This window comes from Lycorma delicatula, chromosome 5 (assembly GCF_047948215.1).
Source record: "Lycorma delicatula isolate Av1 chromosome 5, ASM4794821v1, whole genome shotgun sequence".
In the NCBI taxonomy this organism is placed as follows: domain Eukaryota; kingdom Metazoa; phylum Arthropoda; class Insecta; order Hemiptera; family Fulgoridae; genus Lycorma; species Lycorma delicatula.
The window spans coordinates 33,347,028-33,372,901 of record NC_134459.1 but is presented as its reverse complement, the minus strand read 5'-3'; the positions used below and the strand labels follow the sequence as shown (position 1 = coordinate 33,372,901).

The window sequence follows — 25,874 nt, the reverse complement described above, 5'->3', positions numbered from 1 at the left end:
AATAAGTACCACTTATGATTATGTCGTTAAAAACCTCTCAATGAGGGCTTATTACTACAGTTAAGAAAAAGCCCAAAATCCAATTTGGGTTTTGGGCTTTTTTGGACATCTTTGATCAAGGCGATTGCAATCAAAAGGGGAGGTGCACAACTCGATGTTATAACAGTCCTAAATATAATATTTCAACATCCTACGGCTAATCGTTTTTGAGTTATGGGAGATACATACAGACTTTACGCTGAAACTAGTTAAAATAAATTCAGGGATACTTCGTACAAGGAAGTAAAAAATTAATCATAAAAAAAGTTATTAATTCATAGAACTGTAAATATCATTTAGTCATGAAGATTAAAAGATAATTTTTAGTTTCTAAGAGAAACACTGAGAGGGGAAAGTAAGGTAAAGAGGACTGTGGAAAATTGAATTTAATGAAATAATAAACTGAAGTGTATTACGGGAACGGAAGGGATTTTGATAGAATGTAAGCGCGCGAAATAGGTAAGCAAAATTGCAAAAGACTAAATTGATGGCGCTACAGTTTGCTTGCTCTTGTAAATTCATTGATTTTAAATTTTGTTATTTTTACTTTTTAATTACCAATTATTTTAATGTTTGAAATATTTTTACATTTATAACTAATACATATCTTTATTACATTTTAATAGATAGGTTTTAATAGTAAGGATATGCTTGCATAGTGGCGATAATATTAGTACACAATTTATGAAATCTCTTTGTGTTCTTTGTCGTAATTGGAGAGTGGGCAATTGAACTGTAATGGTGGTTGGCGTTGCTTGGTGAATGTGCGTTTGGGTAAGCTCGTATTTAGTTTCTTTTTTTTAATTAAAAAATTTAATTTTAAAAATTGTATATATTGAGACTTGAGTTGTCGTATGTCGTTAATCAATTTGATTTTTTTCCCTTTGTTAGTATATTTCTTTGTTTAGTCGGGTTTGAATTGCAGAATTCCGATTGCTAGTTAGCCCATCAATTGTAATTTGATATAGTAGCTAAATATTGGGTAATGTTTGTATTTGACATTTTGTGGCTGACCCTTGAATAAATTGTAATATTTTATAACTACATTTTATCCTTATTATAATTAGTGATAACTGCCTGACAAATCCGTGAGACAAAATTGACAGTTCAGTGGAACTGGTTTAAAATTATGTCTTCCCTTCGTGGTTTTTCAAGCTTTATATTTATCAGAGAACGCATATTCCTAAATAAGAATCAGGAATCATCAGAAATAAGCAGTTTTTGGCTTAATTTTTTAAATCGTTTTAAGGTTTGTCTCGTTCTAAGAGCTATGCAATTTTTCACACACTTCAGTGCAGATTAAAGTCAAAATTACTTGTATGACTAACGCGCGTACATAGTTTGAAGATTGTAACTGTTACAACAGTTACACTTCTGCGATTAAAAAAAATTGTCGCATCTCCAGTTTAATCATGGCAGTGTATTAATATTAACTTATATGTAGAATATTTTTAGTTTATATATAATTCAGTTTTGTTGTGGCCAAAGTTATCAGTAGTTTAATACAAATGATATATAAGTGCATAATTCTACAGTACAATTTTAAGATAAGACCATTTCGCATTATTTTTTATTAGACATTGTGTATTTTTATTAATTATGGATTTTTTATAAACTTAATTTTGAACCTTAAATTTAATTTACCGATAGATAATATTACAATTGACTTTGGACAAATATATCTATACCTAAAGAAAGCTATTGATGGTTGGTTCTACGTATATAATAGAATTTGTGAAGGGCCTTGTAGTTTGATTTACTTTTTCACATGTTTTAGTTGAATAGATGGGTGGTGTCATTTAAGTTTGATTTTAATGTAATTATAGTATTCATTATTCTAGCACTATTTCAACATTTTCTACCGATACTCAATGCTGAAGTGTTGGAGAAAGTAGGAATCATTTTATTGTATGTTTAATAATCATTGTTATATATATTTAAATAACATTAATATCTTAAGCATACAACTATATCATTTACAAAATGAGTGACATTTTCTATCATAATGTAGACTGAAGATAATCAAAAGTGTTCAGATATCAATAAAACTAAAAAATTACTTTTTAGAAAGATTAATTTTTTTTTTTAAATTCAAAGTTAATTCAATCATAAGTATATTTTTCTCAGTTAAAGATAGGGAGTCATTCTTGATCACAGATTTCTGTTCACAGAAATTGATAAATTTTGCTTAATTAGCAATTTTAAAGCTTGATGAAATCTTGGCCTTGACAGTTAAAATTAAGTAATTGTTTGTATATTCCTGGATAAGAATTTAGCCCAATTATCGTGAAAATATTAGTGTTGATGTGAATCTCAGCTTGGCATTACGCCAAAACTATGATAGAAATTTAAATTGCCTTCACTGGTGTTGATCAAAGTGCAGTGCTGTACTGGATAGTGAAAATAAGCTTGAAATAAGAAAATTGGATGTCTGTGAACAATAACTCATAATATTAACAATGGCTGATTTAGCGAACAATTAGAAGTATGGTAATTTTTTTTTGTTAAACAAATAATTTTGTATTCACATCAATATGTGAATAATAATAATGATTATTAATAATAATATGAAAAAGTATAATGGGTAAGCTGAAAATGCTGTCTATAATGAGAATGAACAGCTATGAACATTCATTGTTTACTTAAAATTAAGAATCACTTGTTATTTGTAGTTGAAAAATTATAAAATGACAATTGTATTTTTGTTGCAGATCTGATTAATCATGGCATTATTCATCAGTGATAGACCAATGCAAAAAGTTCTGTTGAAGAATACAACAAGGATGTCACTTCATGAACGGTGGGTGATGGAGATTAGCGCACATTCCATAATGTTTCTGTTCTTTTTTTATGATAACAGATGAGAAAAAATGTTACTAATGATTTACAAATATTTAAACAATATTCACATTATTAGCTGACATGCCGCTCATTCTCTGATAAGAACAGAACCAGAAAAAGTAGAAGGATTAGACATAAAATTTTATAATATTGATGTCTTTTATGCTGAATGAAAGTATATTCAGATTATAACATAACCATGTAATAAATTTAAAAAAAAATTGGGAGTAGAATAGTCAGTTTGTTCTGGTATATTTCATTAAACATTTACCGATAATAAAGGACCCACTTTGTAACTGTCTTTGTATTAGTACTGCTATGAAATCTGAGGAGATTTTAGCATTCTAGATAATAAATGGATAAGAAAAATTTAACAGCGATTTGATATTATTCAGTTGTTTGGGTATTTATGGCTGAAGACACAAGTTAAACTGGCACACAGTTTATTTGTGTGCTGTTATTTGGCATGTATTGTGTAACTATCTTTGTTATTTTTGTAAAGGGTTTTGTGTTTTATTCTTTGTGAGCAAGTGAAAATTAGGATTTATCACTTGCTTTGTTTATATGTGTATGTGTGTGGCTGTTGAGAACAAGAGAATGAGAAATTAGTAGATATTATGAGCTTAAGAAGATAGGAGGGTCGATTCCTATGCTGTCTTAGTTTTATAAAATTTGGTAATTTGTTGTCTGTAAATGTAAACCCAGGCCTTTATTGTTACGGCTCTCGTATACTATTTATGATTTGTGGTTATTTTTGTCTAAAATCTTAAATTAATAATAATTTTTAGAAATATAATTTTTTTAGTTACGGAGAAAGATATATAACTTTATTTAAGTTTTGTTATTGTTCAGTTGCTGAGTCTGTTGTATTGTTTTGAACTGCGAATTGCTATATAGCCTGATTAGAACATGATCTGCTTTACTGCTCTTCTGAGAGTAGCGTAGAGACACCAGAATATTAAAATCTTGCTTGACTTTTGTTTATATGATTTATCATGGTGATTTTTTTTTAATTGCTGAATAAAGATTATTATTTCTCCTATTATGGGTATATTTACAGCATTCAAAAATAAAACAAAATGTGAGTTTCTGATATAGTCATAACAAATTTTACATTTCACTACTTTTAATACAAACCAACAATATTGTTCTGTTTCATTCTTGTACATATTACTGCAACTCCTTCCAACCAATTTTCTTTACTTAATAGACATTGTTTAAGGTTTGCATATAACAGATTAGCTATTATATGTGTTTAGTAAATTATTTCTCATAAATACTAAATATTTTTACTAATTTTTATTGATGTCTAAAAGCATATTTTTCATATTCCTGTTTTCTTAGATATTGCTCTCTATTACAGTTACTGAATTGCCATACACTATTTTACACATCCTCTATTTCTGTATACTGAACTACTTTTAATTTTTATATTGTGTACATTTATTTATTGCTGTTACTGCTTTGTGTAAGCATGGTTCAAGATTATTTTTTGGTGACCACAAACCTCCAGAGGGGTTTTTCTGTTAATACTTTTTCTCTTCAAGCATGGAAAATATTTTTTTTTACACAATTTTCAAACTTATAATATCTTTTATATCTTAAATATGAAAAGAAATAATTGAAAATAAAAATTTTACGTTATAAAATTGATGGTTGAATTATTCTAATTTTACATAAAAAATTTTGTTAAGTATTTTTTTAGTTAAATGATTACTATATTTGAATATTTCTTTGCTAAAAAACAAAACTATATGAAATTACTTTTGTTTCCTAAAATCAATAATTCAATTATTTGGGCGTAATAGGTTTTTTTTGTGAAATAGTTCAGAAACTGCAGTTGTGTTATGATAATATTTCAAAAAAAAAATTGTGTTACTGATAAAAATCTGAAAAAATTCTGCTGAAGCTTAAACCTAAAAAAGTACTTATTATTCCTAAAAGTTCATAATCTGCTGTTTTAGGAAGGTAAGCAACAGAAAAGGTTAACCCCACCCTACTTTAAAAAATAAATGCAAGTATAGTTTTTTCTTTGGTCCATCATATTAGGTATTTTGAAAGTTTACCAGTCTATAAAAATATTCATAAAAGAAAATGTAAACTATTACAGTATTTCATTTAATGCATTTCTATATTATCAGTGTGTGGTTTTTATAATGAATTTAACTCCTAAGTAATATTTTAAATAATTCACCTGATTAAGTTGATATCAACTGTCTTCACTGAAATTAAAGAGATTATAGAAGAAAAATAATACAAAAATCAAATCCAACAGCACTGTTTGATTATTTAGTATTATAACAACAATTTTCATAACCTCTTCATACTTGAAGGAATGAGAAATGCCCGAAGTTGGAGATTTTCCAGTGTAACAAGCAGAAAAAACCACTTTACCCAGAGTTTGATGAATCTAGCAGTAGACATGTTTCTAATGCCTTCTTATATTTCTTAATTGTGGTGTAGTAGAAAATGGATGTCTGATTGAAATCTGGTTTCCTCTTATAGATTTACTGTAAACTATTGTAATATCATTACTACACTTCTTTCTTCTTTTTCTTACTTTTTATTTTTTTTAAATTTTATTCTTTTAGTCCTTTTTTGTTATTTTTTTTATTTATTACTTTCTTTTCTTTCTTTTACCCAAAATTAAACCTTAAGCCCCTGTGAGTATGGCTTCCTTATAAAAGGCATACTTTCACAGAGAATTTCTGCTAATTAACCATATGTATTTATTACATTTCAGTTATCTTTGATATTTACTTTGTAAATCTGTTCCATTTTATTTTTCTAATTCAATCTCTGCATTGATTGTAGCTGTGATTGTCATCATTCATTTATATTTTTAGGAAATTCTGGAATTACCTTTTTGTTAGTGTATGAGTTATTGACATAATGAAATCACAATTCTAACTGAAATGTTTCAGATCTTTGTAGTTTTCCTTCCATATTGTACTTCAAAGTTGAAAACATTTATGTGTAGCAACCAACAATAACATAAACTATACTTCCATATTTTATCGATTTTTAAGCATTTTAAAAGTAATTCTGTTCTTAAATGCAGTAGTAGTTTTAACAGCTAATACATCCCAGGAACTGCATTCCTTCAATTTTTCAAAAATGCACTTAAAAACATTTTTGTTACCTCTTTGTACAGATTCATTCAGAAATGTCATAGCCGCTGACATGCAGACCCTAAAAAACTTGTGCAAACATCATGAGTGGGTACACAAAGATTTGAAAAAGGGTTGTTGTTAGTGAAGCTAAAATTGAAAAAAATGACATTTTAGGATTATTATATTACATCTAAAAATCTATTAATTCTTTCATTTATGCCAGGTGATTATCTTTTTATATATACTTTTCAATTCAGTAAAAAAAGAATTTGTCCCCAAAAGGTTGCTTACATCTGGAATTACTCATAACTGAAGGGGAATGGTTAATAAAACTAAAATGGAGTATCTATTACACTGATTCTAGTCAGTACTACAAATATTGATAGAGGTTTCTTCATATGTATTACTTCGTTATACATTCGCTGCTCTCATCCAGATAGTTCTTCTGAACCACTGAAATTACATAAAATCTTTCTATCATTTTAATAAAAACTCCTCCTTTAATTCAGACAGTAGTACTTAATACAGAGTTTTGTTTACATTTTAAACATATTTATTATCTAATTATGATAACGTATGAATAAAAGAGTTTTATGGTCTTTACAATATTTTTTAACTCTTTACATAATTTATTTATTTTTGTTTTTTATTTTTTTAATGATAAATTAAAAAATGATTTTCTAAATGCAAAATAATTTGAGAAGTTCTACATTGATAAATTGTTTCTTCTGTTAATCCTTTGGTGTAATACTTCACTCCCTAGTTTGTGTAGCCTTAGTTATTGGTGGTATTTTTCAGTGAAATGTCTTCAGAACTTTCCTTAAAGATTAACTAATTAAGTGATGGAACTTGAAGTAGATGGCTGAGCAGTGATAGCTCTGGAAGCTGATTGGATTCTAGAATTTGTTGAGACAGGTTTAGCCTGAAATCATTCATTCAGTCTTCTTTTTCTAGTTATATCCGGTGTGTGTGCTTCTGTTATAAAGGGTGAATTAAAAAAGATAACTAAAAATTTACAGTCCTTTGCTTTTCCTTAATGACTGGAAATTATAATAATTTATTATCGTGACTTTTGAGAATTTTCTTTGAAATCAGCTTTTCTGGATAGTAAGCATTAGAATCTTTCTTATATTTTCACTTAAAGTGTATTTTTTTTTATTTGCAGAGGCATAAGAAAGTTCTCTTTTGTTAAGTTTAATTTGTTTTTGTTTCTGCAGGAATATTCTTCCCCCACTATTCACTGTGTAGTTCAGAAGTTCATTGGCCAATTGAGAATTACCAGTTGTCCATTTATGATTCTACCTGTATTCATAAGATTACTGCACGCATTTAAAACTATGTTCTCACTAATGAGCAAATCATTACTAGTAGCTGTATTATTAATGTATATATATATATATATATATATATATATATATATATATACCAGTGTAAATCTTGAAATTATGATGGTTGTCAATTTCACTGTCACACCTTTTAATTTTTATTCCAAACCAAGCTTGTTTCGCTGGATTTAGTTGTGTAAATGAAAACTTATCTGAAAGCCGCTAGGCTTTCATCTGTTAGGGCTAAATAGTTTCTGGAAATTGTCTAAGAAAATGTTCACAGCTGATAATCTTATTTTTGTTTAGTTTCTCATTTTCATGAAAGATGTAATATCTGCTAATTTGCAAAAATCTGTCCCTTGGTATTGTTTCCCCAAAGACAAATTATAAAAGAGATTTTTGATAAAAATTGTTAATCAAGTTAATGTAGAACATAAAGATTTACAAACATATGGTGTTATCATGAATAACTTGAGAAATGAGTGCAATGTATGGGATAGACATTTTTTTCATAACAATTTGATTAAAGCGTGGCCAAAAAAAAAAGGCCAAGCCAAAAAAGCAATTGTGCTGTGAAATCACTAGTTAACATCATAACTGAAATAATCAATTATATCTGTGTACATGGTATCACAGTTGCTCCTTGCATGATTACCCTTACAGAATGGAATGCCCCATCGGGTAGCACAAGGATTATTTATACATAATGTAACGAAACTTGTAACTTAATATATTGGTTGATCGCTGACAACTAGACAAGATTATGCTGTTTTTGCCTGCCCTAACATTACACCAGTTAAGTTTAAGGAACATAATTGAAATATAATTTTTTTTTTTTGTTTAGCATGGCCCGTTGGTATAAGTATATAATTAAAGTTAATATAAAAAAAAAATGCTTACCAACAATTGAATTTGAAGTTTTGAAGCACTTTCAGAATTAAATTCCATCTTCAGGAACTCTTATTTGTCCTATTTCCAATAGTAATTACAAACTTCACATGTAAATTATAAAAAATTGTGGTATTTGCTTAAAACATAAGCTCATCGTTTTATGTTATAAAATTATGTAAATGTAAACATCCTGTCAATTTGGTGGTCTCAGCTGTTGTTTGTTGAGACAGGATGTTTATATTGACATAATTTTATAACATATACAACCAACTGTTATGCTTTAAGCAAACACCACAATTTTTTATCATTTACATGCAAAGTTTTAATTACTATTATAAATAGGACAAATATGAGAGTACCTGAAGATGGAATTTAATTCCGAAAGCGCTTGAACGTTTTGAATTCAATTGTTGGTAAGTAGTTTTTTTTTTTTTGTATATTTACTTTAATTATAATTGAAATGTCCATTTTTTTTACTTCTATTTAAAAAAATAATGCATATTTGGTGCACTTGGCTTCAGATTGAATATAGTAGTTAAATAAAAGTGCCCTTGTTCTAAGTTTACCATTAGTTGGAAAACAGTCAGTTTGTAGATTGTGCTATATGATGATAGTAGCATTCTTTCCATACAATTTCTTGGAATGAAACATTGTTTATTGAAGATTTTTTTTTAGAACAGTTAAAACTGTTTTTTAGAACCTACCTTTGTGCTTTTATTTGATTGATTCATAGTGCCAGCTGGTTTTTCGTTATACACCTGTATTTTTTAATTTTATTTCTTTAGGTCCAAAAATGAAATAATTTTTTTAAATTTTATTAAAATTTCAAACAATATTAATGTGAAATATAAAATAAAACTTTTTAGTGAGGGTAGACTGAATTTTATTCATTTGCATGTGTTTGAAATTGAGTGTGGATGAATTTGTGTGTGTTTTGTTATGTCAGATTGGTCAAAAAATATGTTAGCTTGCTTTAATATCGGTCATTAATACATACTCTGCACATTAATCACAACTTTGATCTATAAAATGTGAAAAATATATGAAGATTATGGAATTCTTGGATATTACACAGGATTATAAATATTTTTATAAATAAATATAAATACAGAGAGAGAATGAGTGATGCCAAAAATATTGTATTACTAATTTGGATCACAGTTTTGCGATAAAAACAAGAACATATTTCACTGACGTAGCTGTGGAAAACATTATTTAAAATACATAAGTATTAAAAAAAATATGGGAAAGAATATTTAGATAAATGTGTGTTTGCTCTTGAAGATGCATTCTTTTGAATTAATATCAAAAGAGTTATTAACTATTTGTTACTGATTTTATGAAAATTTTGTAAAAAAAAAGAATGTGGTGAAATCATGTTTAACATAAGTAATATCCATGAAAGAAACCCCTTGGTTATGGGTTTTTAAAAATGGTGAAAATGATGCTGTGTTGTGAAAATTCATTTGAGTGGGCTTAATATGATTTTAATAATCAGTCGTTTATAAAGTTTTGGTTTTGTTTTATAAATGTGTAAAAAAGGTTATGCTGATAAACAACATAAAAATGTATGCTGAAAGTACTAGTACGCAGTAGAAGGAAAAAAAAAAGATTAATGGAAGAAGAAAATAGAAATTAGTGAATTTGTAAATGTATAATTAAACTTCAGATAAATTACATTATTAATATTGTACTCCTTGTGCAAAATATGGAAAGAAATAAAAGAAAGAAATGAAAAAATATATATACAAATAACATATTACGCCATTATGTGACATTTGTGTATAAAAATGTTAGTAAGTAAATTAAAATTACTGATCTCATCAAAGTCTAATCTAACTGAAAGGTCTCTAACTTGTACACAGTTTACAATGTCTGTCACAAGTTTTTATTACCGCTTAAAATTATGAATATAGTGCAGAAAACACACAGCATCAATTGAAATGAATATTCACAGCCAAACCTGTATAAAATTACATATCTTTAACATATAAAGACCTAAAAGGTATATTTAAAATGCAAGAGTTAACACTTACTATGTGTTTATATTTAAAAGAACTAAAATACCTTTGAAATATTTTGGTTTAAATAGAATTTCAAATTTTTATTTACAAAAGATTCTGTGAAATTATCCCTAAACGAGCAGTATTGCATTGTAATTCATTTTTAATTTTATATTATTTAAAAAGAAAAGAAAAAAAAATTTCATGGAAAAATGGATAAAATACTAAGACAGTTTTGTGGTTTAGAGAACTCCTTTTGTTAGATCAAGAAGACAACTGAAAGTTGTCATATGCTTAGTTTCTTATAGCAGATATGCCTCATAACATGGAATAATATATGTCAGTTTTATTGAGGCTAAAAATCTGCTCTTATTGTCACAACGAACCCTGATCAATGGTTCATTTATTACTAAAAAGAAAAAATCACTAAGATATGTTAAACTTTGGTCACAATGATTGACCGATGAACGATCAGGCATTGTGAGACTGTTGGTTTGCAGTAATTGCACAAAGGCATTTAATATATGTTTGTTGAATGTTCAATGTGTTTTCTTCCCCACCGGTTGGCTTTCAAACAGATTCACATTTTTGCGGAGTAATGCAGCAGAAGGAAGTAATGCAGCTCAAAGACAGAGGGACTTACAACAGCAGACAGCACGGAACAGGAGACTGGCTATGCAGATGGAAAGAAGACCTGCGGTCATGGCTGCTCTAAAGCTTAAAAAGGTAAATATTTTACCTGATTTTTTTTGTTTAAAATGTAGGTGAAACTTTTTTTTTTAATAATGTTAAACAGCTGTTTAACATAAGGGTAAAACAGCTGTTACTGTAAGAATAAATATTTTCATTTTGTACATACTACACCAATTTGGTGTGGTTTGGTTCAAAGATTTTAGTAGAGTCATTTTACTTCTAGAATCATATTCGGGTTAAATTTGTTTGTTATCAGTAACTTGAAAACAAAGAATCTCTTTACTTATGTTTGTAAAAATAATTTTTTTCCTCTCCCAATGGAATTTTTAAAAAAATGTTCTTGCTACTAAAATAAATAATAAATGTTTGTGATTATTGTAAGTATTTATTTTTTATAACTATTGAATTTAAAGGTTATTGATAATATGTTAATCCTTTTTACTTTTTATAGATTGATTGAAATACTTAATTTTTGTTACATACAAGTACATTATTCTGCCAATTTTATTACTAGAATCTATTAGTTTGTAGATTTTGAGCTCAAAAGGTTATTAAATCACAATGTTCGGTGTGTTATATTTTTTAGTTAAATTAACTTTATAACAAAACAAACTCTAAAATGTATTTTTTCACTCCACTTGTGCAGAAATATACAAAAAATAGAAGATATATTAAGTTCACATATGTGCTTAGTAAATTTTTTGTAAACTATAATCACATCCAGCTTGCCCAAAAACCTTCCAAACTTGTGTTAATCAGTGACTAACAGTAGTTTTTGGTTGGGATTTTTGCAGCACCCATCATACATTAATGTTTCATTCTTTGTTCTTTAAAAGATTCTTTTTTTACTTTATTTTTATGGGTGTTTAGTAATTGCAAAACTATAGTATTTCAAAGATGGTTAATTTTTTTGTTTACATTATATAAAACATCTTTTACTGAAATTGCAGGTATTTCCTTATATTTTTTCTCAACTAGTATTTCTTTTGCAGTAGAATCAATGGTAGGGGATTTCTAAAGTTACTATCTCCCAATCATCCACAGTAAGACCTCGACTTACATGTGGGGTACGTTGAACATGAAATTCATGTTTCAAATTGAAACATCGCTAAACATGAAATTCTCGTAACTTGGGTTGTTCAGCTTAATTTTAAAACACCTAGTAAGTACATAACAAATTGAATGTAATATATTTACGGTACAGTACTATAACATGGAAGGAAGACCCAAATATAAGTGAAATAATCAGTCTTAAGCATATAAAATTGTAATTAAATAAAAACTTACTTTTAATTGTTAATACTGTAACACTTGTTAACCTTAACACATACTGTAAATGCTTGATAACACAATATTATAATTTAATGATAAAAATAACTTAGTTATTGTGATTTAAATTTTAAAAAATATGTCACTAGTTTATTCAACTGTTTCTTCTGTTAAAATCATTCATGTACATATCTGTCACATTCTTTCACTTAGATGTTGTTGGCTTGAAGAAAGAATCTAAAGTCTTCTGATTTTCGTAGCTTTGTTTCTCATTTAAAATTTCATCATAACAAGTATTCGTCCCCATTAGCCTTGAAACTTTTGCACTTATTTCTTCATTGGGATTGTTTTCAACAAAATACGATAAGTAACCATCCAAATTTTCAAAGACTAGCTTTTCTGCTAATAGTCAATGTTTTTTCTCTTGCTTGGCTACTTCAGTGTTATCTTCTATTTCTTCACTATTAAGTAACTACAAGATCTGCATTAGATTATTCTTGAACATGAGATTCGATTAGTTTGTCAATGTTTGCTTGATCATCAAACCCAAGCAATTTGGCTAATCCAATTTCATTGACCACTGGATTTGTTATACCTTCTCTTGGTAATTGTGTTAGAGCTGCTTCAGGCCAAATTTTGAACTCCATTCAAGCAACTCTGTTACCTCATCCCAGGATTCTTCTACAATATCAACACCCTTTTTGAAATTAAATGTTTTCCAGAAATGTGTAACGTTTTCTTTTTCCTTTGAATCTAGTTCTTGGATCATTTTTTTAAAAATGTTTTACGAAGGTAAAACACTTCAACACTTTTGTTGAAGGCTTTAATAACATCTTGATCTAAAGGTTGAATTAGAGATGTAGTGTTTGGAGACAAGAACAATATCTTAACATTCTCATTGATATTTTAAAGTGTTTGTGGATGACCAGGCGCATTATAAATTACTATATATTTTGAAGTGTATTTTTCTCCCTCAAGTACACTTTCAATTCAGGAATGAGTAAATTAGTAAATAAAAGTAATCTTGAAATAAAACTTGTCACCCAAACGTTTTTATTGATTCCCAGTAAACTGGCAGTTCTGTTTTCGATATGCTTTTAAATGCCCTTTGAGTTTCAGAATGATACATAACTACAGGTTTTAATTTTAAATCATCAGCAGCATTAGAGCCAGCTGCTTGAAACCTGAAGCAGATTTCTTTTCAACTGAAACAAACATACGGCTGGGCATATATTTTCAAAAGAGTCCAGTTTTGTTTAGATTCAAACACTTGTCTGGGTTCATAATTTTTTTCATTAGCAATTTTCTGTAAAATTATCAAAATATTTTCAGCAGCTGTAACTTCCCCAGTTAGTTTCAAACTGTGGAAACCATGACGATTCTTAAATTTTTGTAACCATTCGTTGCTGGCAATAAACGTTTATGCTTCTGCATCACATTTTAACGAGCCATAAATGCTAATAGCTTTTTCTTTTACTACCTGTATAGAAAATGGCACATTCTCTTGATTTTGATATTCAATCCATTTTCCATAATCGCAGGTCGAATCATTGAAACTCATTAGTCAAGTATATATTTAAAATCTAACATGAATGTTAATTTAGACTGAATGCTATTTAAATAATTTTAAGAATTAAAAAAGCTATTAAATGTTTATGCTTATTACACTTTTATTATGTTAATCGATACTAATTTATATTAATTCTTATAAATAAATGTTAGTACATTATATTTATGAATAAATTTTTTTTAAATTTACAGAGAAGTCTGCGCCAGAGACTTGGTTTGACAGGAGGAGCTTCAGTAACTGGTGGTGGAGGTGGATTTGCTAATATCAAGGATAGGTTAAGTCTTGGCCGAAAGGCTAGAAAATCAGCAAGAGGAGGAGGTCGTCTGTTGAATAGGACACCTTCAGTGCAGCAGTTACAACCACGTAGGGGCCGACAAAGAGGGAGAAGAAATGGCGGCCCTCCAGGTGGAGGTGGACGGGGTCGTATGAGTAAGTGTTTGTTTCTGTTATATTTAGGTTTATTTCTAGTATAATTTATGTATAGTTTTATTTCTATTAAATATGTCCCACAACAAGGAAAGTATCACTTGATCAGAGTCAACAAAATGTTGCCAGTAAAAAAATTGCATGACATTGACAGTAACTATAGAGGCCACCAATGTTCTCATAGCTATTGGTTGATAAAGGATCTCAATAATGTCTGAAACAGGTTGTGTTAAAATTCCTTGTTGTTTAACCACTTGACTTTGTAAAGTAGTTAAAAAAATATTTATTTCTATCTTTTACTTGATTATACAAGATGAAAACTTATTTCACTTTAGCTGTTCATTGTCATAGTCATTTCAGCTTCGATTTTCTTTTAGGCCGTAGACCTCCAGAAAATTGTAATTCTTTACCCTAAGGAGTATAAAAAATTGTAGTCTAGGAAAGTGGAGTAAATTTTTTAAAATTAATACTGAATTTCAAGAGACACTTAATTGTTGAATTCTAGGTTAGCAGTGAAATGCAATAATTCATTTGCTTTTCTTCATTATTTCCTCAATAATTTTTTTCTGTTTTAATTAGTCAAATTTTTTTCAGGTCGCAGTCAGAGCATGCAATCGCTCAATAATGTAGGCAAGTTTGTAAATCGCTCTCGTTCACGATCGCGGTCCAGGTCTCGTGTCAGAGCAAATAGTATCAGCAACAATAGCAATAATAATAATAATTCTGGCAATGTACGATTCAGGAATAAACCACAGAGTAAGTATTGATATTTTTTTCTTGAGCATGCAGTTTGTATTATAAAATTTATGTATTTTTAATGTGTGTGTGTGTGTGTGTTCTGGTAAAATTTAGGAAACTTTAAAATAAAGCTTAGTTAGGGGTTTCCCTAACTTTTAAAGTTCTTGTAGTTGAAGTGGTTTTTCCTGTAAATGTGATTCCCAATTGCAAACTTATAAAAAGCCATTAACTCTCACTTTTTATTGATTGATTTTATATCTATTTTATTCGTAGAGGTAATGGAATTAACAAAGAGTAGATGAGTTTTTGGAACAAAGTCACTTTTAAATTGGTCTCCTAAGTTTGTTAAGTATAGTTTAAATAAATTTTTTGTTGGGTGTCTAAAGTATCATTGAAATTTTAAAATATTGCTTCAAACTTTCATCCAGATGGCATTGACCATCTGGCCAAAGTGGCGTGGGACACTTTTCATGTGCTATAAACATCGTATCATCTCACTCTTTAAGCAAACTTCATGGCTGGCTTCCTGCGTTAATTAATCATTAACCTTTTCCCATCACAATGATCCTCGGTTGATTAGCGCTCCGCGAAAATATTTTGGTATCTGATTCCCTCCCTTCATAGTCTTATGCTACCCTCTTCTGAAAAAATTACAGTATATTAAAGAGATTTAACAGATTCTGACAAAAAAAAACCATTACGATTGGATATTTTTTATGCCTGTGACAAAAAAAAAATCATTGAAACAGTACAAAAATTACGATAATTTAATTGCATAATTTTTTTTGCGCATTTCTACTGCGTTTTTTATTAGCAAAATTTTTTTTTTGCTTTGTGTTTATGAATCATAGTTTGCAAGCAAATCGGTTGAAAATTGTGCAAAATATGATGAAAAACCCATGTCATAAATCACAGATTAGTAACATATGTTAGTATAAGTGAAAGTAGATTCAGAAAACTACGTTTTATAAAAATCCCCACCCCTCAAAAGGCTATTCAGATTGACAAAAAACCATTTTTACTGTATACTGTTATTCATTACGAATCGATGTGTATTACATGTTTACCGATATCATTTGTCAGAAAAGATATTTATAGACCTCAAGTAAAAGTGACATATTTATGACCACAAATTCCTTTTTTTTTTAGTGCTGTATATCATAATTTATTATGTGTTTCAATACATCGATATGTTGCTAGTAAGATAAGCTGTTTTTGTAAATAATAAATAAATCTGTAATCCTCATAGCAATTATAATACACAAGTTGTACATACAAGCACATTTCTGAGAAAAAAATGGTCATATTCTTCTTAGTCTAAAACATTTTACATCCTATAAACGTCAATCAAATTGTGTAATAAAACTGATTCCTTTGTGAATATAAACCCATATAAAATGATTTTGTAACAGCGTTTTTAAACTGATGCCGCACATAACCAGTTCCAAGGCTACTGATCTGAAAAGGTTAAAAATAAGTAAACTGTGCCAAAATTTTAAAGGCTTTGATGTTTTTTCTATTAGATTTTTCCTAGCAAAATGCATTTTGTGATAGTAAATCTTGGAAAAACTACTTTTAACAAGGGAAGAGCAATCTTTCATTTGAATGTTTTATATTATGACAACATAGAATTCTCTATGATAGATTCATTATTCTGTTTATTTAAAAAAAGAGTAAATTAACTATCAAATATAAAAGAAATATACAGAACTTGTCAGTCGGAAGGCATGTTTTAGTTCTTTTATCTTCAGTGTTTGTCAAATCATGCCATGAAGTTTTCTTAATGTAATATATAAATTCAATCTGTATAAATGTGATCCATTTTGATATATTCTCTTCATATATTACTTTATTTGGCTGTTAATTTACAAATACTGACTTAGCAATGCAAGTCCCCTATTTTTACTTGATATTTGGTATTACATAAACTTGTGGCATGATTGTGATTGAACACATTTTTCAGTGTTTATGAAATTTTGCAGTAAGGTTCTTTTTACTTACTTTTTTAACTCGCAAATTTTTTTTTCATGTTTGTCTTTCAAATCTTGCATCCTTAATTTAACATACTTCTTGACATTACCGATTGATGAAATTTTGCATAGTTACTAAGGTCGGGTGGCAGTACAATATTCAACCATTACTTTTGCAAACATCCTCCTGTGCGACCAGGGGGGGAAGTTAAGGGTGCAGGTGTAATAATTTAACATACTTCCTGACATTGCCTATTGATGAAATTTTGCAGTTACTAAGGTTGGGTGACAATACAATATTCCACCATTACTTTGGCAAACATTCCCTCATGCGGGAGTAAATTAAGGTGTGGGTGTAAAAAATTTCATAATCTGTGAAATTACTATGTGAGGTTTTTGGGGTCACCGATGACAAATCCGATAGCAATTTGACATAGAAAAAATGACAAAAACTTTGTATGGGATTTTTTGTGGTTTTAAATTTCACATTTCTTTGTCATTACTCTATATATATTGTTAAGCATAAGGTAAGAAGCATTATTGAATTCTGTACTCTTGGTGGTAAACTGTTTTTATACTTTTGTCCAACAACTACTTAACTTTATACTTTTGTTACCACTTACCAACAATCTTACAAGTAATCCATTCTGAGGAACATTGATTTGTTATAGTTATAATTATTTACTTCACATAACAATATTATACTAACTTGAATTTTAAAAACAAAAATTATAAATATAACAATTGATCTTCAAAAGGTAAAATAATGTAAGTGTTATCCGTCATGTCAGTTTGAAGGTCTCAATTGTTCTGATAATTTAATCACATCATTTTTCTTGAGAATGGATTACTAATCCAAAAGCGCTCGAATATACTATTAAAGATTGTTGATAAGTGGAAACTACTATATAAATAAATTATATATATCAATACCAACAGGTCATGATTAATAAAATTAGTATATATATATATATATATATATATTTTATCAAAGACAAAAGTATAAAACAGTTTACCACCAATAGTACAGAATTCAATAATGCTTCTTACCTTATGCTTATTGTTTTTTCATAATAGCGCTTTCGAGGGTTTCCCTCATCATCAGTTAAACTTATTTTAAAAACCACTCTTTAAAATTGTAAACGTATAAAAATGTATAGTTAAAATTATTAAAAAATTTAAAAAAAAAATTATTTTTATGTGGCTAGCCACATAAGAAAATTCAGTGTTGTTAAATATTAGATGTAAACAAGCTATTGAAAAAGATTGTATGGGTTTTTTTTTGTAAAAGATTACAAATGTACTTACTTTATTTGCTGTAGGAGGTGGTTTAAGGCGTCAGTCTGTTGGTGGTGGAGGTGGTAGGTTTACACAGTTAAGGCAGCGTGGCCAGCGAGGTGGCAGAGGTGGATTTAGGTAATGTAATATTTTGCTTTAATAGGACGTTAAATTCATATTTTAAAATGTAATAATAAGCTATTGACCATTTTAACTTAACACAATGATGATTTACAGATTTATGCTTATGGGAAGAAATCAACAGATTCAAATTGTTAACATACATGCCATATTTCCTTGCTCGTTTAAAATATTTAGATATTGTAGGTTGCTAAAAACTGGATTATGTAATGAAGATTTTTTTTGCATCTGTCAGTGATAACTGAATTTTTGGTGTGTGTCAAGGGAAAGTCAAAAAATAAAGAAATATTTTACTTTCCCTCTCTGCAACCCTGACTACTTTGCTGTAAATTTTAGCAGAACAGCTAGCAGATAACTTCATATCATCTATTCATTGAAGTAGTTTTTTGTAGTTAATATTTTTAATTGTGTTTAAAGGTTAATTTAATGAGCACTGCTTCTTGTGATGGCATCACAAAAGAATTGTAAGCAGTGATACATTTTTTTTCAATACAGAGGGGGTGAAATCAAAGATAATTCTAGTATGGAGCAGCAATGCAATATGGAGATAGTTTTATTGAAGTAAGATGTATGAATTGTGGTTGGTAGATCTAACAAAAAGAGCATCTAATGGAAGGACAGTGGGGTAGGCCTTCTACTTCAGAGAATAATGGCAATATGAAAATGTTTAAACCATTGATTAATAGTAATCAATAAATTAAAATTAATGAAGTTGAATATTAGCTCTGGCTTGACATTTACAAACATCCATGATTTAATCAAAATTCAGTCTCTGTCTGTTAGATTCCACAACAACTGATTGACACCCATACAGAGAATTTGTTGAAAATTTGCTTGAAAATTCCCACAAGCTTTTGAAACATTTGAAGATTAATGAGTCCTTATTTTGAAGCAGATAATAACCACTGATGAGACATGCCTGTCATTTTACACCTAAGACATAGTTTAGGCCTAAAACATCCTTTATCTCCAATGAACTTAAAAACTAACACGTCTGCTGGAAAATTAATAATGACAGTATTATGATAGTAATATGGAGGTCTTGTTTTTGTTCACTTTACACCTAAAGACAATGTTAAGTGGTGAAAACAATTAAGCCATTGTGGTCACTAAAAACAAAAATAATACTGCAAAAGGTGTGACTGCTTCAGGATAATGCTCGATGTGGCCAACAAAACAATTTTTTGTCTGCAAGATCTTAGGTTTGTGCTGCTAGATCACTCAATGTATTGTCCTGACCTGATTCCAAGGGATTTTTTTTTAAATTGGTCGTTGAAAGAAGAGCTGTCGTGGTAGTGATAAAATTCAACTAAGAGGGCTTATGATAAATAGGAGAAGAGAAGGATTTATGACAGAATTTTGTCAAATGAAAACAGTGTTGCGATGAAGATTTCAGATTTAGTTAATTGGTAATAGAGCAATATATATAAATATATATATATATATAGAAAATGAACTAGAAGACAAATTGACATTTACAAAACAAATATCTGAGGATGTAGAATTTATGATAAGGTTAAAAAATTAGCACAAAACAAAGAGGAATAAAATTACCATCGAATTAGTCAGATATCTGAGCACAAAAAACGTTCTGAGTTATGGGATACAGTATTGAATTATTCCTTAAATAAACAATCCAGACAGGACAGAAGAGGAAACGTTCTATTGTAAAAAAAGTATGATTTTTACAGTTTAGGAAACTGATATTTAAAGTAAAACATTTGGTACGATATAAATAAACAGGAGGCTATACTTCTGGATGGGTTCTGTCCATGTTGGCACACAGGATTAAATGAAAGCCCCGTCAAATGAATCCTTTCTGTAATGTAAGTCTAATGAATGTTCATAGTAGTTATTCATTGCTGGGACATTACACTGGAAAAACCCTTGAATCAAGTTTATTTGATAAAAAATATTTATTAGTTCTTATTTGTTGCATCTGTTCCTTTTAACACATATAGTTTTATATATAAAGATAATAAATGAGCATTTTGCAAAAAATTTGCTAGCTCCTTCTCCCAGAAACCTTTTGTTACTAATTTCCTTTGTGGTCATTGTGTGAAATGCTGTAGTTTTAAAAAAATAAGTTTATTATTTGATTGCAGGTATTAATTTTTCATCTTGTTCTTTGTGTGCCAAAATGAATGTGGTTTGAAACTGTTAACAGGATAATAGTCAACAACTGTTAAGTTTTTATTGTAACTCAGAATTATTAAGTAAAAAACCCAGAAATAACTGGTTCACATCATAAGTTATCTTTAGTCAATACCAAATATATGAAAATGCTAATTGTAAAAAAATTAACATGAAATTTAAAACCATGTAGCCATTTCGATTGTTAAAACTTTCATTATTAGAGTTTGCAGAAGTACTACAATTTATGTAGGTATAAATGAAGAAACATCAGATCTTTTTTTAAATTAAGTTTTATTTTGAATCTACCGTCTACATAAGCGATGTGAACAGATGGTTAACTAACAATAGTTTAGTCATTTTATTGTTGTTTATATTCATCCATTTATAATTAGTGTTACAATTTGTGATTCCACAATGTGTTAGTACAAGGTGTAATCCAATTTTTGATGGCAAAAAACAATTCTGTGGCTGAAATTCTCAGGGAAATTTGTGTGTTGACGTTTACAGGATGAATAATATTAGTGACACTAAAGTAAGACAATGGGTGCCGTTCATTTCAAGAAGGGCAAACAGCTGTTCATGATTAGGAACATAGCAGCAGGTTGGTGATAATGGGCGATTTGATTGACAAAGTTGTTGAAAAAAAATTGAGAAAACCAACTCATCACCTTGTCACAATTGTTTTTGATGGTTCATGATCTTTTATTTATGAAGTTTTTGTAGAAAAATCTTTTATATATATAAAAATGAATGTTTTTCTGTCCCATATGTGTTCCTGTACCATTCATCTAATTGCAATGAAACTTTGGTGAGTTGTGCACATGCTCGCTGGGGCTGAGATATTTGGAAAAATTGCATTTATGGTCTGATTTGGCTCATATTCAGAATATACATTAGTTATGTGAAAAGAAATATTTTTGCGAAAAATGGACCTGCTAGGGGGGCACTGGGTTTGAGATATTTAGAAAAGTTTTATTTATGGACCAATTTGACTCATATTAGTTACATGGAAAGTAAAATTTTTACAAAAAATATACCCGCTAGGTGGTGCCGGTGTCAAGATATTTATGTAATGGACTTTCTTCTTCTATATATTTAAAAAAGGCAATGTTTGTATGTTTGTCAGAGACTAAAAAAACACTACTGGACCGATTTACATGCAGATTTTTGCAAAATGGTTGTATTTTTCGGAGAACGTTTAAAGCTATTGAAATCCTCAATCTGACCAGGAGAAGAAAGTTTAGGGGTATTTTGAACAGACTACTGGTAGTTTGAATTAAAACTGATAGGTAGTGCTGCTGTTTTGACAATTGGATTTATTTACATTCTGACTTTACAAAAGTGATAGGTTAAATTTTGCGAAGTTCTGTAATGTTCAGTTTTTTAACATTGTAATTGTGTTCATTTAATCTATATATGTACTCAAATCTACCAATAGCAAATCATTGCTGGGTCTGCTACTGGGCTATAAAAAATTGTCTGTCAGTGGGTGTCACTTAAGGAAAAATGTCTTGCCATAGCATATGAATTTATGTAGTGTATATCACCATATATATGATATATTGTTTTATCATGTTACCAGAGATGAAACTAGGATTTTTATTCAAATGTCAAGACAAAACAGCAGTGATGGCATTCATCATCTCTTAGACTGAAGTTCAAATAAGAATGTTAGGTGAAAAAGCATATGGCAACTGGATTTTTTTTTGGAGAAAAAGTGTCTTTCTTGTTGAATTTAGTAATCTCTGAACTATTGTAATGCCAATATTTATTTTGAAACATTAAAAAATTTAGAAGAGCTCTGAAAAGCAATTTGAGTGCAAGTCCGATTGCCCTGTATGATTTTGTTTTTATGGCATGTGTTTTGTTGTTTTATTTACTTTTTTTTGGTGATTTAAATTTCATTTAATATTAAATATATACCCACGTACATAGAGAGAGAGATTCTAGAATATTTTCATGTTTACAAATGTATTTCAAAGATATGGTGAATTTTTAATGAATGTTGAACGTATAAACTGTACCAAATTTATTGATATACAGTTCTGTACTTTGGCCCCTTTCTTTACATGATGTACATTTTAAGTATTAAAAGTATTTAATATACCTGCTGATTTGTCATTCCAGTTATTAACAAAATTAATTTTATATTATACCAGATTGATATTAATTGTGGAAACAGCTTTATACTGTCTATCTGAGAGGTATTTGGAGATAGAAAGAAATGGGGTTCTACGTAGTTAAAAAAATGTGCATATGGTGGGTTTTTAATTTTTTCCTCAATCTTGGATCTGCCATATTGAATCTTAATTTTTTTAGATTGAAAGGTGGGCACATGATTTTGATTTAAAATTTTACAAGAAAAAGCAATAGTGAAACGCCTTCAATATAGAGTTGTAAACATTCAAAGTTACAATGATGGAAAAATCATGTAAACAGTAAAACGAGGTAAAATGCGCTGCATGAACAATTTTATTGCATTTTATATTCATAATGCGTACATTAACCAACTTTAAACAGTGCTGTAATAATAAACAATAACTAATATTTAACAACAATCAATTAAATAGTGTTATAAATTGATATTATTTGTTTTAAATATTATAAAGTTTATTTTAAAATTTTAAATAAATGTTTTTAAATAAATAAATTACTAGTGAAATAAATTTTGAAAGCATACCATTCTACAATAGATGTTTAAAATGCTGGCAGTGTTCTAACCTCAAGAAATATCTGTTAATAACTTATATCATGTCTGGTGGTACACAAGCAGATACGTCAATTCTTTTCAATTCATCAATATCTGCAGGTCTTGTTTTATAATCATTATACAAAAAGGTAATCTAGAAGAGACAGATCTGGGGACTGTAGATCATTCTATGGCTTCTCTAAAGACTTCTCCAGCAATTTGGAAATGTTCATTTAAAATTTGCCATGTCCTTATATAATAATGAGTGATGCCCTATCTTGCTGAAATCGTATGTTACTAATTCTTGTTCAACATTTCCCAGATATTTGATAAAATCCTGTCGACTAACAAGTTGCAGTAAGCATCTCTTGTAAGCTTGTCATCTAAAATAAAAAGCCCTATAATACAATGACCACCAATTTCCACCCAAACATTCACTTTCTGAGGTTGCTGTGTATGAGCTTCCAACAACCATGTGAAATTATTCTTCTAATATCTACAGTTATGCTTACTCACATGGCCATTTAACATAAAATTCGCCTCATCGGTAAATATTATTGAAATTAGAAAAAATTGTGCTTGTCAATTTTTTTCATTATATCACAATACTCAGTTTGGTGGTCAGTATTATCTTGTGAAAGTTCTTGCACCAGATGTACCTTATCAGGGTGAAATTTATTTGTTTTAAACATTTTTTGAACTGAAAAATAACTTACGTCATGTTAGACAACATGACAGTCCAAATCTATGAATGAGGGTCAACAAAATGGTCTGCAATATATCTAATGACTTTGCATCTGTTGACACTTCTTGGTCTACTGGTGCAAGGACAATTCTTTACAGTACCAGTTTCTTCAAATTGCCATAGTCTTAATCACAGTCTATTTACTTTACCAGTCGAAACTGGTTCTCTATTTGTAAATCTATTATAAAATAAATCACATACCTCTTGTAAAGACCAAACACTGACACCATGCCTGTACATCGTCCGAGAGAATTATTCTTTCACTTTCACTTTGAAGATGTAATATTTAATAAAACTAAATAAGTGAACGAGGAAACTTAACAATAAAATTTAAACCAAAATACAAATTTGAACTATTAGGCCTACACAACTTAATTTTTACTATCACTATCAAGCTTTACCATTATAAGGATGTTGAAATAAAAGGTGAAATGAGGAATTAAAGTTGCATTGTTTCAACGTAATACAAACTGCATTGTTGTAAATTAACAACTGATGAGTAATGATGATCAACTAATAACAATCCTGGAAGTTAATTTTTATGTAGAAAATAATGTCAGTTGATATAGTCGTTTAATTAGTTGTGTTGTAATTATTGGTTATTGTTTATTCTCAATATTATAGCACTGTTTAAAGTTCATTATTGTATGCATTATGAATGTAAAAAACAATAAAATTGTTCATGCAATATTTTTTACCTTGTTTTATTGTTAACACAATTGCAACTTTGAATATTTGTAACTTGTTAATGAAGGCATTAACAGATAAAGAGGTTTCACCATTGTTTTTATTGTAAAATTTTAAACTGAAATCTTGTCTCATGTGTGTCTACCTTCCTAATTAAAAAAAAAAAACTAATTTTCATTCTATATGGTGGATCCAAGATGCCAGAAAAAAATTAAAAACCCACCATAATGCAGATTTTTTAAAAATTATGTAGAACCCCATTTCTTCCTGCCTCCATATACCTCATAGATATGCAGTATAAAGCTGCTTTCATATTTAAATATCACCTGGTATAGACAATCTTAGAAAGCATGCAATTCCATACTTAATTTTTGGTATATTATGCATATATTTTTAAAAATGCTTTTATTCATATAACTTTTTTTTTATTTTTCAAAGTTAACATTTTATTACTAATTGGTTGAACATTTCCTTTTTGTAAAGTAACATTTTTCACACAATTTTTCCACCTCCAAGTTTACAAGTCTGTTGCATTATTTTTGTGTAACTAATTAGAATGCTTGTCTTGATTAAAAGCACCTGAAAAACATTTAAAAAGAATAAATAAGTGTTAAAACATTAGTACATTCGGTTTGTAAGCAAACTATAAATGTGAATGATTTTATATTTATTTATTTATGAATAGTAATTAAGCTCTTCACTGTTCTAAGCAATTCATTATATAGAAGTTTTGGATAATTGTTACAAAAAAACTCTCTTTTTTGGAAGCAGGGGACGTGGAGGAAACAATTGGACAGGTGGTAGAGGAGGCCGAGGTCGATTTGACCGAGGAAGAGGTAGTATAAGAGGTCGAGGCATTGGAGGGAGGAGAGGTGGTCGTGGTGCTGGCAGGCGTCGTGATAATGTTCCTGTACCAACTAAGGAGGAATTAGATAATCAGCTAGACCAATACATGGCCAATAGTCGATGCAGTTTGGATAAAGATTTAGATTCCTACATGAAGCAGGCTTCAACAGTAGGTACAGCATCAACAAGTGCTACCGCTGAAGAATCTTGGGATTAAAAGTGAACTGATTGCTTTGTTTGTTTATGAGTGTGCAAGCATGTGTAAGAATGTGTGTGTGGTTTGTGTGTGTTGTGTAAATTTTATGGACATCATAATTTAAATTTAGAAGAATAATTAAAATGTTAGCTTCTACTTTTATGTTAACACAATTGAAGTTCACGGAAAAACTGTAAATGTTTCTCTGTTGTATAAGATTAATCATTCACACTTAAACTTGTTTTAATAGTACTGATTACAGATATTTATGAAAAGTA

General features: G+C 29.1%; 1 protein-coding gene across 2 annotated transcripts; it reads left to right on the top strand.

Annotated features, from left to right (window-relative positions):
- The first annotated feature begins 747 nt into the window (after positions 1-747).
- Positions 748-25,874, top strand: LOC142324844 (uncharacterized). Of its 2 annotated transcripts, none has more exons than XM_075365885.1 (7): positions 748-813; positions 2,751-2,839; positions 10,791-10,938; positions 13,936-14,173; positions 14,765-14,926; positions 18,201-18,294; positions 25,326-25,874. In XM_075365885.1, the coding sequence occupies exons 2-7, from the start codon at positions 2,763-2,765 to the stop codon at positions 25,615-25,617; spliced, it is 1,011 nt and encodes a 336-aa protein (XP_075222000.1). In that variant the 5' UTR covers positions 748-813; positions 2,751-2,762; the 3' UTR covers positions 25,618-25,874. The 2 variants fall into 2 exon arrangements, with proteins under 2 accessions (XP_075222000.1, XP_075221999.1); XM_075365884.1 differs by having other exon boundaries at positions 25,323-25,874.

Bases quoted from the DNA above. Each gene is read 5' to 3' on its own strand.
- LOC142324844 (XM_075365884.1), top strand. From the start codon at position 2,763: ATGGCATTATTCATCAGTGATAGACCAATGCAAAAAGTTCTGTTGAAG. The intron at 2,840-10,790 runs GTGGGTGATGGA...GCTTTCAAACAG, and splicing joins AGGATGTCACTTCATGAACG to ATTCACATTTTTGCGGAGTA. The intron at 14,927-18,200 runs GTAAGTATTGAT...TATTTGCTGTAG, and splicing joins ATTCAGGAATAAACCACAGA to GAGGTGGTTTAAGGCGTCAG.